We start from the raw sequence: 13815 nt of genomic DNA on the forward strand, positions 1-13815 counted from the left end.
CATCTTTTCATGTGCTTATTGGTCATCTCTGTATCTTATTGGGAGAAGTGTCTGTTCATATCCTTTGCTCATTTTTCAATTGGGTTGTCTTTTTATTGTTGTATTATGAGTTCTTTATATATTTTGGATACTAGGCACTTGTCAGATACAAAACTTGTGAATATTTTCTTCCATCCTGAGTTCACTTTTCACTTTTCTTTTTGTGATGGAGTCTCTCTCTGTCACCCAGGCTGGAGTGTAGTGGTGCAATCTCGGCTCACTGCAACCTCTGCCTTCCTGGTTCAAGTGATTCTCCTGCCTCAGCCTCCCAAATAGCTGGGATTATAGGTGTGTGCCACCACGACTAATTTTTGTATTTTTAGTAGAGATGGGGTTTCACCATGTTGGCCAGGCTGGTCTCGAACTCCTGGCCTCACATGATCCGCCCGCCTTGCCCTCCCAAAGTGCTGAGATTACAGGTGTGAGCCACGGTGCCCAGCCTCTTTTTACTTTCTTGATATTGTAAAAAAATTTTTAATTTTGATGAAGTCCATTTATCTACTTTTTCTGTGGTTGTTCCTGCTTTTGGTGTCGTATTCAAGGAACTGTTGCTTAACACAAGGATAAAGAAATATAAATCTGTTTTCTTCTAAGAGTTTTATAGTTTTAGCTCTTCCATATAGGTCTTTGATCCATTTGAGTTAATTTTTTTGATGTAAGGTGGGGGTTCAGATTAATTCATTTGCATGTGGATATCCAGCTGTGCCAAATACCAGTAGCTGAAAACATGATTTCTTTCCTGATTCCATGGTCTTGGCACCTTTGTTGAAAACCAATTGGGTTTATTTCTGGATTCCTGATTCCATTAATCTATATGTGTATTTTTTTTTTTTTTTTTTGAGATGGAGTCTCACTCTGTTGCCCAGGCTGGAGTGCAGTAACATGATCTTGGCTCACTGCAAGCTCCGCCCCCTGGGTTCACACCATTCTCCTGCCTCAGCCTCCCGAGTAGCTGGGACTACAGGCACCTACCACCATGCCCGGCTAATTTTTTATATTTTTAGTAGAGACAGGGTTTCACCATGTTAGCCAGGAGGGTCTCGATCTCCTGACCTCGTGATCCGCCCGCCTTGGCCTCCCAAAGTGTAAATGTCTATTCTTATACCACTACCATACTGTCTTGATTCCTGTAGTCTTATAGTAAGTTTTGAAATTGGAAAATTTGAGTCTGTAACTTTGTTCTTTTTCAAGATTCTTTTGACTATTCTGTATCTCTTGCATTTCCATATGAAACTTAAGATCAGTTTACCAATTTCTGCAAAAAAGCAGCTGAAATTTTGATCGGTATAGCATTGAATCAGTAGATCAATTTGGGGAGTATTTCCTTAATAATATTGTGTTTCAGCCGGGTGCAAGAGCTCACGCCTGAATTCCTAGCACTTTGGGAGGCTGAGGCAGGAGGACTGCTTGAGTCCAGGAGTTCGAGACCAGTCTAGCCAACATAGTGGGACCCCATTTCTACAAAAGATAATGAAAAAAAAATTAGCCAGGTGTAGTGGTGCACACTTCGAGTCCCAGCTACTAATTATTTTCTATTTCTCTTTCATCTAGCTAAAAGTGTGTCTACTTTGTGATCTACTTAAAGAACCAATTTTTGGGTCGCGTGTGGTGGCTCATGCCTGTAATCCTAGCACTTCTGGAGGCTGAGGCGGGCAGATCACCAGAGGTCAGGGGTTTGAGACAAGCCTGGCCAACATGGCAAAATCCTGTCTCTACTAAAAATACAAAAAAGAAGCTGGGCATGGTGGCGCGTGCCTGTAGTCTCAACTACTCAGGAGGCTGAGGCAGGAGAATTGCTTGAACAAGGGAGGTGGAGGTTATAGTGAGCCAAGATCGCACCATTGTACTCCCACAAGAGCAAAACTCCATTTGAAAAAGAAAAAAAACAGCCGTGCGCAGTGGCTCACACCTGTAATCCCAGCACTTTGGGAGGTGAGGCGGGCAAATCACGAAGTCAAGACATCGAGACCACCCTGGCCAACATGGTGAAACCTCGTCTCTACTAAAAACACCAAAAAAAAGCTGGGCATGGTCGTGCGTGCCTGTAGTCTTAGCTATTCAGGAGGCTGAGGCAGGAGAATTGCTTGAACCCAGGAGGCAGAGGTTGCAGTGAGCTGAGATCATGCCACTGCACACCAGCCTGGTGACAGAGCAAGAATCCACCTAAAAAAAATAAATAAAAAAAAAAAAGAACCAATTTTTGGTTTTTATTTTCTTGTTCTTCATTTCTCTTTGAACATATTTGAAGTGTCTTTGTCTAGTAAGTCCAACACGTGGGCTTTCTCAGGAATAGTTTCCATTGAAAACAGTTTCCACTGAAACATTTTTATTCCAGTGTGTGAGCCATAATTTATTGCTTTGTATGTCTTGCAATCTTTTTGTTGCAAAACTGGGCATTTAAAATAATGTTAGCCTGAGTAACATGGTGAAATCCTGTCTCCACAAAAAATACAAACATTAGCTCAGCATGGTGGCATGTGCTTGTAGTTCTAGCTACTCAGGGGACTGAGGCAGGAGGATTGCTTGAGCCCAGGAGGTTGAGGCTGCACCAAGTCATGATCATGCCACTGCACTCCAGCTGAGGCGACAGAGTGAGAATGTCTCAAAAAAAAAAAAAAAAAAAAAAAAAAAGGGGTAATAATTAATTTAAAAAATAATATAAGGCGCCTGTAATCCCAGCTACTTCGGAGGCTGAGGCACGAGAATCACTTGAACCTGGGAGGCAGAGGTTGTAGTGAGCCAAGATCATGCCACTGCACTCCAGCTTGGGTGACAGAGCAAGACTCTGTCTCAAAAAAAAAAAAATATATATATATATACACACACACACACACACACACACAAATAAAAAAAATAGCAACCCTAGAAAGCAGATTCTCCCCACTCCCCAGGATTGCTGCTTGTAATAAGTTGTTACAATTTGTTTAGTAATTTTCCTGAACTAAATCTGTCAAGTCCATGTTCTTAAGCATGGCCACTGAAGTCTCTACTTGGTTAGCTTAGTGGTCAAGCTATTAATTGAACAGAGATTTCCTTAAATGCTTGGACTAAACCTCTATGAAGAGGCTGTCTTTGCCAAAGGGCTCAGCCGTCTTTGCCTAAGGGTTTGCGTGTGCTGGGACATGCGTTCTCAGCAAGGCAGTTTATAACTCTGACCTACTCTTCGCTTCTTGCTTGCACAGAGCATCAAGGTCAGCTAGATGTGGGGACCGTCCCAGGTCTTTACTGAGAATGTGAACAACCCCTAAACTTGCATGTAGGCCTTCTATAGTTTCAGGAATATGTTGCTCTTCAAGGCTCTCATGAACATATTATTTAGTTTTTCCTTTTTTTTTTTAGAAGGGTCTCACTCTGTCACCCAAGCTAGAGCACAGTGGCATGATCATGGCTCACTGCAGTCTTGATTTCCTGGGCTCAAGTGATCCTCCCACCTCAGCCTCCTGAGTAGCTAGTACTACAGGCACATGCCACCATGCCTAATTTTTAAATTATTTATAGAGATAGAGTTTGCCATTTTCATATTGGTTTTGAACTCTTGGGCTCAAGCAATCTTCCCAAAGTGTTAGGATTACGGGCATAAACCACTGCACTTGGCCCTTTTAAGCTTTTTGATTAGTCTACTGTTTGCCTCAACTGTTATTCATCAACAATGATTAACTGAGAAGTTAAAATTATTTGTAATTTTAACTTCTTTATTTGTTTGTAATTGTTATAGACAAACACTCCCCACAGAGAGGATTTTAGCACTGGGCATACCCCAGGCCAGATCAAACAAAAACAGTCTTTCCTATTGGTGTCCTCCAGGGAATCACCAAACATGTAAATAATGACAATTCTTTGGGATCAGAGCTCTTATAGAGCTCCAGCTGCATTTTGCTCCCCTAGACAGTAGGAATGCAGGGTTGTTATCCTTCAAGGTCACTGCTGAGGTGAGAGGGGGAAATGAGAATAGGCAAATTCAATACCACAAAGCTCATTATTCTTACTCAGAGTCTGCTAATTTTCCTCAGTAGGCTCCTGTAAGCCTTTGGTTAATTTCCAGAGGTCTGAAAAAGTTGACTACAACAATTTTTGCAAGTTTTCTGAAAGGGCAAAGTTTCAGAAGTCCTTACTCCACCTTTTTACTGTCATCCTGGCATTTATTTCTCAGAAAATTACTTAAGTACCTCTAAGATATTTTCAAGTATTTTTGTGGGAATTTAATTTCTACTAACATGTTTTCTCTGGTCACATTTGAATAATGGTCAGAATAGCTAAATTAAAAAATTGTTTAAAGAATTGTTGCTTGTAAATATCACTTCTTGGATACTGCAATTAATTTTGTTATTGTTGTTGTTTTGAGACTGTTTTCGCTCTGTCGCCCAGGATGGAGCGCAGTGTGTGATGTTGGTTCACTGCAGCCTTCTTCTTCCCAGTTCAAGCGATTCTCCTGTCTCAGCGTCCAGAGTAGTTGGGATTACAGGTATGTGCCACCATGCCTGGCTAATTTTTGTATTTTTAATAGAAACAGCATTTCACCAACTTGGCCAGGCTGGTCTCAAACTCCTGACCCCTAGTGATCTGCCTGCCTCTGCCTCCAAAGCAATTAATCTTCTAAATACTTGCTTAATGATATAATTCAACTGGCATAAATATAAATATTCTCACGGATGTTACTGAGAAATAAGAGAATACATAGCCATGCCCCATATGAACAAATGGTTATGGCTACAGTCACCAAATTATTCTCTGAATAAATCATGACAGACTTAGAGATAAGCTTGAGTGATATAATATTGGGGGGGGGGGCTATAGCCATGCTACTAAGAACCAAATCCTATTAAAATCAATTTGTGAAACTCATAAGCCTTTAATCCAGTATAATCTGTTCTGCACTAACATGATAGCTGAAATCCCATGAAACCCCTCATTGTCAAAAAGTGCATTTAAAAAACAATTTCATTGAGGAATGGAGATTTGGGGTGAGTAGAGGTTAAAGTCTTAAGAAGTTCTCTAAATTTAGCGATAAGGGGATCACTGGCATCTACTACTTAAATATTTAAATTTCTTGGATTTGTGGGTTTATACTTTTCATCAAATTTGAAAAACTTTAAACTTTAGCTTTTATTTCTTCAGATATTTTTCTGGCTCAGCAACCTCTCCTCCCACCAAAACATACTCCATTTGGGACTGTAATCGCACATTTATTAGATCCCTTGAAATTGTCTTAAGGCTCACAGATGCCATTTTCATATTTTTAAAGTTTTTAATTTATACATGAGTCAAGGACTCCATATGCTGTCCAGGCTGGCCTCGAACTCCTGGGCTCAAGTGATCCACCCACCTTAACCTCCCAAAGTGCTGGAATTATAGGAGTGAGCCACTGCGCCTGGCCCCATTTTAGTATTTTTAAAATTCTTTATTTTCTGTGTTTCATTTTGGATGTTTCTATTGCTGTATCTTCAACTAACACCAATTCTTTCTTCTGCAAAATTTAATATGCTGGTAATTCACCATAGTGTATTTTTCAGGTTAGACATTGTAGTTTTTCATGTCCAAAAGTTTGACCTGGGTCTTTTTTATATCTTCTCTATTCCACTTAACTTTTTGAACATATGGAATACAGTTATAATAACTTTTTAAATGTTCTGGTCTTCTGATCCTAATTTCTGGGTCAATTTTGATTGATGGAGTATTCTGCTCATTATAGATCATGTCTTCCCACTTCTCTCCAGGCCTGGTAGTCTTTGCTTATATGCCAGACATAATGAATTTTATCTTGCTAGATGTTAATCCTTTTTCAAGAGACAGGGTCTCACTCTGTTGCCCACGCTGGAATATAGTGGCACGACCCTAGCTCACTGCAGCCTTGAACTACTGGGTGCAAGCAATCCTCCCATCTCAGCCTCTCAAGTAGAAAGGTAATAAAACTGGAGGAAGAAAACTTGACTACAGTGCATGCCAGCATGACCAGCTAATTTTAAATTGTTTGTAGAGATAGGGTCTCTCTCTCTTGCCCAGGCTAATCTCAAACTCCTAGCCTAAAGCTATCTTACTGCCTTGGCCTCCCAAAGTGCTGGGATTATAGGCATGAGCCACTGTGTCTGGCAAAAAAGATGATAATCTTTCATAAATTTGTAAAAATGCACAAAGCCAGGAAGGAAGGATTCTTACTCTCATTCCCCAGTCAAAAATTAATATATCTCTAATAGACTCCATTACAAGTTCTCCAGGATCCATATTTACATGGTTGCATAAATAACTATTAAAAGATAACCTAGTCTGATGTTGATGAAAAATGATAAAGGCCAAGCATGGTGAATCACACCTATAATTCCAGCACTTTGGGAGGCCAAAGGGAGACAACTGCTTGAGGCCAGGAGTTCGAAACCAGCTGGACAATACAGCGAGACACCATCTCTTTAAAAAATAAAATTAAAAGTAAACTAGCTGGATGTGGTGGCACGTGCCTGTAGTCTCAGTTACTTGGGAAGCTGAGGTAGGAGAACGACTTGAGCTTGGGGGGTTGAGGCTACAGTGAGCCCTGATCATGCATTGCACTTCAGCCTGGGAGACAGAGCAAGGCCCAGTCTCCAAAAAAATAAAAAAAAAATAAATAAATAAAAATCTCACTGAAAACCAGAAAATTTCAGGTTTGTTCTCTCAGTGAGACCTCATATACTATAATACTCATTCACAATGGCATGTTTTCCTTGGGCTGGGAAATAAATTACCAAAGTTATAAATTCAAGGGTTAAAATTGACAGCAGAATGCAGGCAACTAGTTTAAAATTTCAGTTGCTGCCTCTTCCTCAACTGTGTTATTCCACCCTCCAGAAAGTTCACCATCCTTTGTATACCCTGAACTTCTTTTCTGAAGTTTTATTACCTAAGAGCTGATGTGTTTGCCAAAAGTGCTACTTGAATCAGACCTACAAGGAATGGCAACATCTTAAATTAACATGCCTACAATACAAGTTTTCCCCACTTCATGAATCGGTCTGGCACAATTCCCTGTTAATTTCCTGAACGTTAATGTGATCCTGGCTCAGGGTCACTATCAGTGTAGGTTACAGTAGTTTAGTAAGCCTAAATAAGGGTTTTATTCATTCCTGAGTGGGCAGAATGTATCAACATTAAGAAAAGGACTGGGGAGACAATTGGAGGTGATGTCAGTGAGGGTCACCTGTCCAAGGAAATAGCTGTGGCAGTACAATAGGGACCATGGAGTGGAAAAGCTTGCGTCTTTTTGAATATACCTAAGAGTTGTAGGTCCCAGACATAAAAGAGAATGAAACAGGTAGGCAAAGAGGTAGTACACCAAGTACAAGAATCACATAAAACTGAAATCAGGAAAAAAGGCAAGAAAGAGTAAATGAAGGGTCAGATTTGGTTATTGTGGAAAGTCAGATTTTTCATGATGAACTGCTAGAGGGCACAGTCATGCTATCCTGAAAATAAATCACCTGAAAGTATTCAACCTCATTAAGAAACTGTGCTTGAAGTTCTCTTTCAAGAGAATGAGAAGGTGCTCTAGATAAGGTACACAACGTTCTACGTCCTCCTGAACAAGCAGTCTGTTTCCTTTTGAAGATGAATCATATGCAGGCCTAGCTTCCTAGTAGTAACCTTCTACCTGTGAGGTACTCTCCTGCTGTGATGTGCTTGTGCTCACTGAGGATCATCTGGTATTAGTTAAAACTTTCAAACAGATTAAGGTGGTTATTTTTGTAGGTGTAGATTTGATTAGCACTTTCTTCTGCAGGATGATGACAAATGAATCTGTGGTCAGCATAAAAGAGCTGACATGTTTCCCCAAATACTTAATTTACAGAGAATGACTGGCTCAGGGAGTTATTCTACCTCCGCCTCTCTTTGAAAATCACCCAGGGTAATCAGCTGAACCAGTGGCACTACATATCACCATCTAGGCGATGTACTCCATATATGTGAATGGTGCCTCCTGGAGTTGTGCAAAGCAGCGACCTGTCTCTAATATGAAGTTTAACTTCAGATTTACACTAACTGAACTGCTTAAAAATTCTTTAATTGTAAAGGCCACTGCCAAGGACTAGGCCAGCTTAGTTGCAATCAAACTATCCTCAGGTTAATTTTAACATACCAAATATTTTCCATGTCTTTCAAAGCCTTCTATCACACACTATAGTATCAGCTTTTCTGTAAGTTTCACTTGGTACAGTTTCCTAAACATAAGACAGGCTAAGACAGAAAAATATTTAAAAAGTTATATTTTCCCAAGTAATTAAATGCTTTGTCTTTATAATATACTCTTTTATCTCCTCAAATATTCACATTTCTATCTTTTAAAAAATATATAAACATTATTTAAAACAAAGCTCTGGGGACTCTGGTTTAAAAGAAGGAAAAAAATCACTGGTGTATTTAAAAGGCAACTCAATGTACAGACTGATTTTCTGCAACTTGCAAACTCTTCTACTTATGGTATCATTTTTCCTAGAAGATAATGACAGATTTCTTTACAGAATCAAAGTTCTTCAGGCCAAATTAGCTTTTTTTCTGACTCCTCAGTTCTCTAAGCTTGTATTTTATGTCTTTATCCTTCTATCCCACACACCTTCCTTAATTTTAAAATGCTTATAATTTCAAAGTTGTCACTGTTCAATGCTCTAACATTAAGACTTTTTTTTTTTTTTGGAGACAGAGTCCTACTTTGTCACCCAGGCTGGAGTGCAATGGCACGTATAGCACACTGCAGCTTCAACCTCCTGGGCTTGAGGGATTCTCCCACCCCAGCCTCCCAAGTAGCTGGGACTACAGGCCTGTGTCACCATGCTTGGCTAATTTTTGTGTTTTTTTGGTAGAGATGGGATTTCACTATGTTGGCCAGGCTGGTCTTGAACTCCTGAGCTCAAGCAATCCACCCATCTCAGCCTCCCAAAATGCTGGGATTATAGGCATAAGCCAACATGCCCGGCACATTAAGACTTCTTAATGGCGATAATAAAGCAGTATTTTCCTACTATGTTACAAATACAAAATTAGAGTACTACAAACAGAATACTATCTTAACTGGTTTTATTTTCTCATGTATATGGAGAATGGTTAGCAGGCAACTAGAAATATAAAGTCTTTTTCATTATCAAAGTTAAAGACCCCTAAGATATGATACAAACTTACGTATTTCTTCCACGACTTGTGGATCACAATCTTTGTATTTTTCTACTTCTGCCTTTAGCTGTTCCCTTTGGTCTCGAAGTGATGAAAGCTCTTTTGCTAGCCTGGTTCGCTCTTCCTGCATTCCAAATAGTTTTATGTTCAATTAAGACAAAATTCTGTATGTTGTAAGGTAATACATTTTATAACAATTTCATTTTATTTCTCATAAATGATGTGCATTAGACTTTTGATATTATATATATAAGCATACACACACAGATAGTCACAGTATAAGAACAAGCTCAATTCTCATCTTTCCTGAAATCTCAAGCATCTTTTATATATATTGAATAACTAAATGGGAGTTAATATGCAGAATAGAATGCTCACAAATAGGTGAGAGGTTCATGTTAGAACTCTAAGATGACCATGTCATCGTATGTTAGAGAAAAAAATTATACTACTTTTTGAGTAGTTTCACAAGGCTATATATGTAAGTAACATTTTAAGACAACATTGATCATTATACAATTATCTTTAACAGTGTTCTAGACAATTTTTCAATTTTTAAGAATATTTTAATATATCCTTAATATTTTATATACATTTAAAGAAATAACACAATTGTAGCTTGAGGCCTCCCACTACCTATTCTTTAAAGGTAAACCAGAATAAAGCTTCAAAATACAATATAATCCAATAAAAACCATTTGAAATGTCTAGCCATATTTCTCACTAGCAGGTGGAAGTCATAGTGCTATACGTATTCATTTTGTATTTCTGAAACCTGAAAAGCCCAAACAAAAACCAAATGTTCGCAAAGATTATAGTACAGAATCATAGGATAAATCCGAGGCAAAATCAAGTAACGTTCAAACTGCTTAACACGACTTGTAAGGTTCCCAACTACCTTGTATTTTTTATTTGTATTTTTCTACTTTGCTTTTAGCTGTTTCGTTTGGTTCCAAAGCGAAGACAGTTCCTTTGCTAGCATTTGTACAAGAGACTGCGTATACAGAGCAGCACGCTCAGAAGCAGCACGCCCCAACAGAACTCTCAGCAGTGAGGAAAACTTTCTAGATCTGCACTCTTCACTGCAAGACCCACTAGCCACATGTGGCTACTCAATATATGCAATGTGGCTACTGTGACTGAGAAACTAAATTTAACTGTAGCTAATTTTTATTTAAATATAAATAGCCACACATGGTTAGTGTATATCATACTTCACAGCTCAGGAGAGATTTTAAAAAAAATAACTGGAATATAAGAAGATAAGTCATTATTTGCCATCAATACCCAAATTATACATGCTTCAAAAGGAACACTGTCACCAAGTGTGGTGGCGCCTGCCTGTAGTACCGGATACTCAGGAGGCTGAGGCAGGGGGATCACTTGAGCCCAGGAGTTCAAGGGCAGCCTGGGCAATACAGAGATACTCCATCTCTAAAACACAAACCAAAAAACAAAACAAAACAAAACAAAACAAAATCAAGAGGAGAAAAAAAGACAGGAGAAGCAGAGTGGTGAACATCCATTGTGAATACAGTGATAGTTCTCCAGGTATCACGCATTGAAACAATCTTAGACAGTCACTATCATTGAGATCTTTGCCAAATTATTTAACCTCTTTGTGCCTCCAGTTCCTCAAAAAGCAAAATGGAGACAGTAACGGTAGCCACCTCCCTAGACTGCTGGTAGGATTCAATAAATATACAAAATGCATTTAGAACAGTAGTTGCCTGGCTCAGAGTAAGCAGAATACACATGTTAGCTATTTTTCTTCTTTACCAACAGCAGGATCGCCACCATCATCAAGAATAATATCTAGCAGATAGGCGCCAGGTAGTTCTGAAAAGGCCTGGCTGGTAAGATCAGGATGAGCACAAGACTTCATCTTTCTTAGGAACATTTCTGAACCATTAAGCTCTTCTGATATCTGCAGGCGGCAACTATGTTTGCTGATGGGTTTTTGCCTGCAAGATGTACTTGTTTCAGTGGATTAACAGTAGACTGGCTGACAACTTCAGGGCAAGTGTATGTCACCATTAGTTGAAGGTGGTTCTACAAGTTATTGCCAGTGTTTAAAAAAACAAACAAAAGGATCAAATAAAGTGGTAGTTGCTATTGTCAACTGAGGAAGAAATAGAACAGCTTCAGGTTATGCCCAGAACTTACCTTTCCTTGAATATTCTTTAGAAACGACTATTCTCCAATTCCTATCTGTGATTGTGCTGATGATTCACATAAAACAATATATGTGAAATAACTTTGAAAGCATAAAGCCACTGTAAAGCTTTGCTATATCCCTTTCTACTATGTGACAAGTTTTCCAGTTGCTTTCTTTCCCAATCAAGTGATACAAATAGAGGCCCAGATGAAATGCTTAGTGGTTCATGTTGATCTTCAATATTTTTTAAAGTCATAAGTCTATAGTTCAGATAATGATGAAAATAGAAAGTAAAATGATTTTTTAAAATCTCTAACCTAATACTTAGAAAAAGATTGCACTTTAAAAAAAAAGGTCAATATTTATTTTAAAAATTTTTAAATATTACAAGGCCACAAAGATACTATGTTGATGGTTTTCAGTTTGTTCTATACAATTTTTTTTAAAAGACTCTTAAAAATTTACATAAACATTTATACAGGGCTTACCATGTACCAGGTCCTCTTCCAGGTGCTTTGCAAATATTAACTAGTTTAATCCATACAATAACCCAATGAAGTATAATAGATTTTATTATTCCCCATTTTGCAACAGAGAAAAGTGAAAACAGAATTTAGGAGACTTTCAAACCCAGGCAGTCTGGCTCTAGGGTTTATGTTTCTATGCTATGCTACCATATATAATAATAACAAAATCTAGACTCACAATTAGTGAATCCTACTGGGTCAAACGTTCATAGCCTTGGCTATGATCTCCTTTTCTTCTGGTAGAAATGCATCCTCCTCACAGGAAGCTCTGTGTCCTTACTCTAATATGTAGAATTGTCATTATTAAAAGAATCTATAGACACAAACTTACCGTTTCACATCGGCCAATTTTAGCTTTTTCAATGCTTTTCTGCAGGCTTGCATGCTTTTGGCTTCCCTCAGACAACTAGAGAATCAAAAACAAATAAAATAGCTTGCTAAGACAAACTGCCATGTAGTCATGTAGTAGTTTATGAAAACAAAGTTGGCCGGGTGCAGTGGCTCGTAATCCCAGCACTTTGGGAGACCAAGGCGGGTGGATCACGAGGTCAAGAGATGGAGACCATCCTGGTCAACATGGTGAAACCCCGTCTCTACTAAAAATACAAAAATGAGCTGGGCGTGGTGGTGCACGCCTGTAGTCCCAGCTACTTGAGAGGCTGAGGTTGTAGTGAGCCGAGATAGGGCCACTGCACTCCAGCCTAGTGACAGAGCAAGACCCTGTCTCAAAAAAAAAAAACAAAAAAAGAAAACAAAGTCAAACACTATACTGGGAACTAATTTCTCCAATCTGAAGAAAACCAAAGACCATTAATCATTAGGGTACACTGGAAAAAAAAAAAGTTTAAAAAACATTTTCTTTTTATTCCATGCCAATACATGAAACAAATATCATGCCTCTAATCTTTTCCACATAGTCTCTATTTATTAGGTTCCCCACTCCTACTCCAAGTAACTTGAGGTCTATTATTTAGTTAGAAATTGAACTTGAAGGCCAGGCACGGTGACTCATGCCTGTTATCCCAGCACTTTGAGAGGCCAAGGCAGGCAGATCGCATGACCCCACGAGGTGGAGACCGGCCTGGGCAACACGGCAAAGCCCCATCTCAACAAATACAAAAAAATTTAGCCAAGTATGATGGCATGAGCCTGTAGTCCCAGCTACTAAAAAAAAAAAAAAAAAAAAAAAAGAAACAAAAAAGAAACTGAATTTGAAAATCCAAAAAAATCTCTTTTCTATAAATTCTCTCTGCAAATTTCATTTCACTTCCGACTAAAGTCTTTTTAAAATACCTGACCTATTTCACTAAGTCAATAATAAATTTGTCACTTATTATTATTACATAAAGTACTTCACAAGGAATTGCATAGTTACATATCATGTTCTCAAGAAAAAAATCTGCTAGCCTGTTGCCAAGTTTAGGTATGTTTTATATCTTTTTCTCTTTTTATTCTTGAGATAGTGTCTCACTCTGGTGCCTAGGCTGGAGTGCAGTGTCATGATCATGACTCCCTGCAACCTTTGCCTCCCAGGCTCAAGCCATCCTCCAACCTCCACCTCCCAGTAGCTGGGACTGCAGGTGTGCACCACCACAATCAGCTATTTTAAAAAATTTTTCTAGAGATGGAGTTTTGCCATGTTGCCCAGGCTGGTCTTGAACCTCCAGGCTCAAGCAATCTTCCGACCTCAGCCTCCCAACATGCTGAGATCACAGGTGTGTGCCCTGTTGCTCAGCCTGTTTTATATATCTTAAAAGTCATCAGTTTAAACTTTTTACTCAGCTTAGAAAGTAGATAAGTTGTATGTGGAAATGGATTAAATAACACCAGCATAAAGAGACTACAGATATTGAATGCTGATTAGCATGTGGGTAGGCCTACACATCAAAAAGGACTGGTTTATTTCAGAGTGTTGGCTTTTTGTCTCAATTTTGTTAATATCACCTGGGTCTACAAGTAAAC

General features: G+C 38.8%; 1 protein-coding gene across 2 annotated transcripts in view; it reads right to left on the reverse strand.

Moving 5' to 3' along the window:
• Positions 1–13815, reverse strand: part of MND1 (meiotic nuclear divisions 1) — a 73820-nt gene that overhangs the window by 8611 nt on the left and 51394 nt on the right. For both annotated transcript variants that reach the window (XM_050789920.1, XM_050789921.1), the window contains exons 5-6: positions 12185–12259; positions 9178–9292 (exon numbers count right to left, since the gene is read on the reverse strand). In XM_050789920.1, the coding sequence (XP_050645877.1) occupies positions 9178–9292; positions 12185–12259 (190 nt within the window). The remainder of the gene's footprint in view (positions 1–9177; positions 9293–12184; positions 12260–13815) is intronic.

The sequence above is a fragment of the Macaca thibetana genome, chromosome 5 (genome assembly GCF_024542745.1).
Source record: "Macaca thibetana thibetana isolate TM-01 chromosome 5, ASM2454274v1, whole genome shotgun sequence".
In the NCBI taxonomy this organism is placed as follows: Eukaryota; Metazoa; Chordata; class Mammalia; order Primates; family Cercopithecidae; genus Macaca; species Macaca thibetana.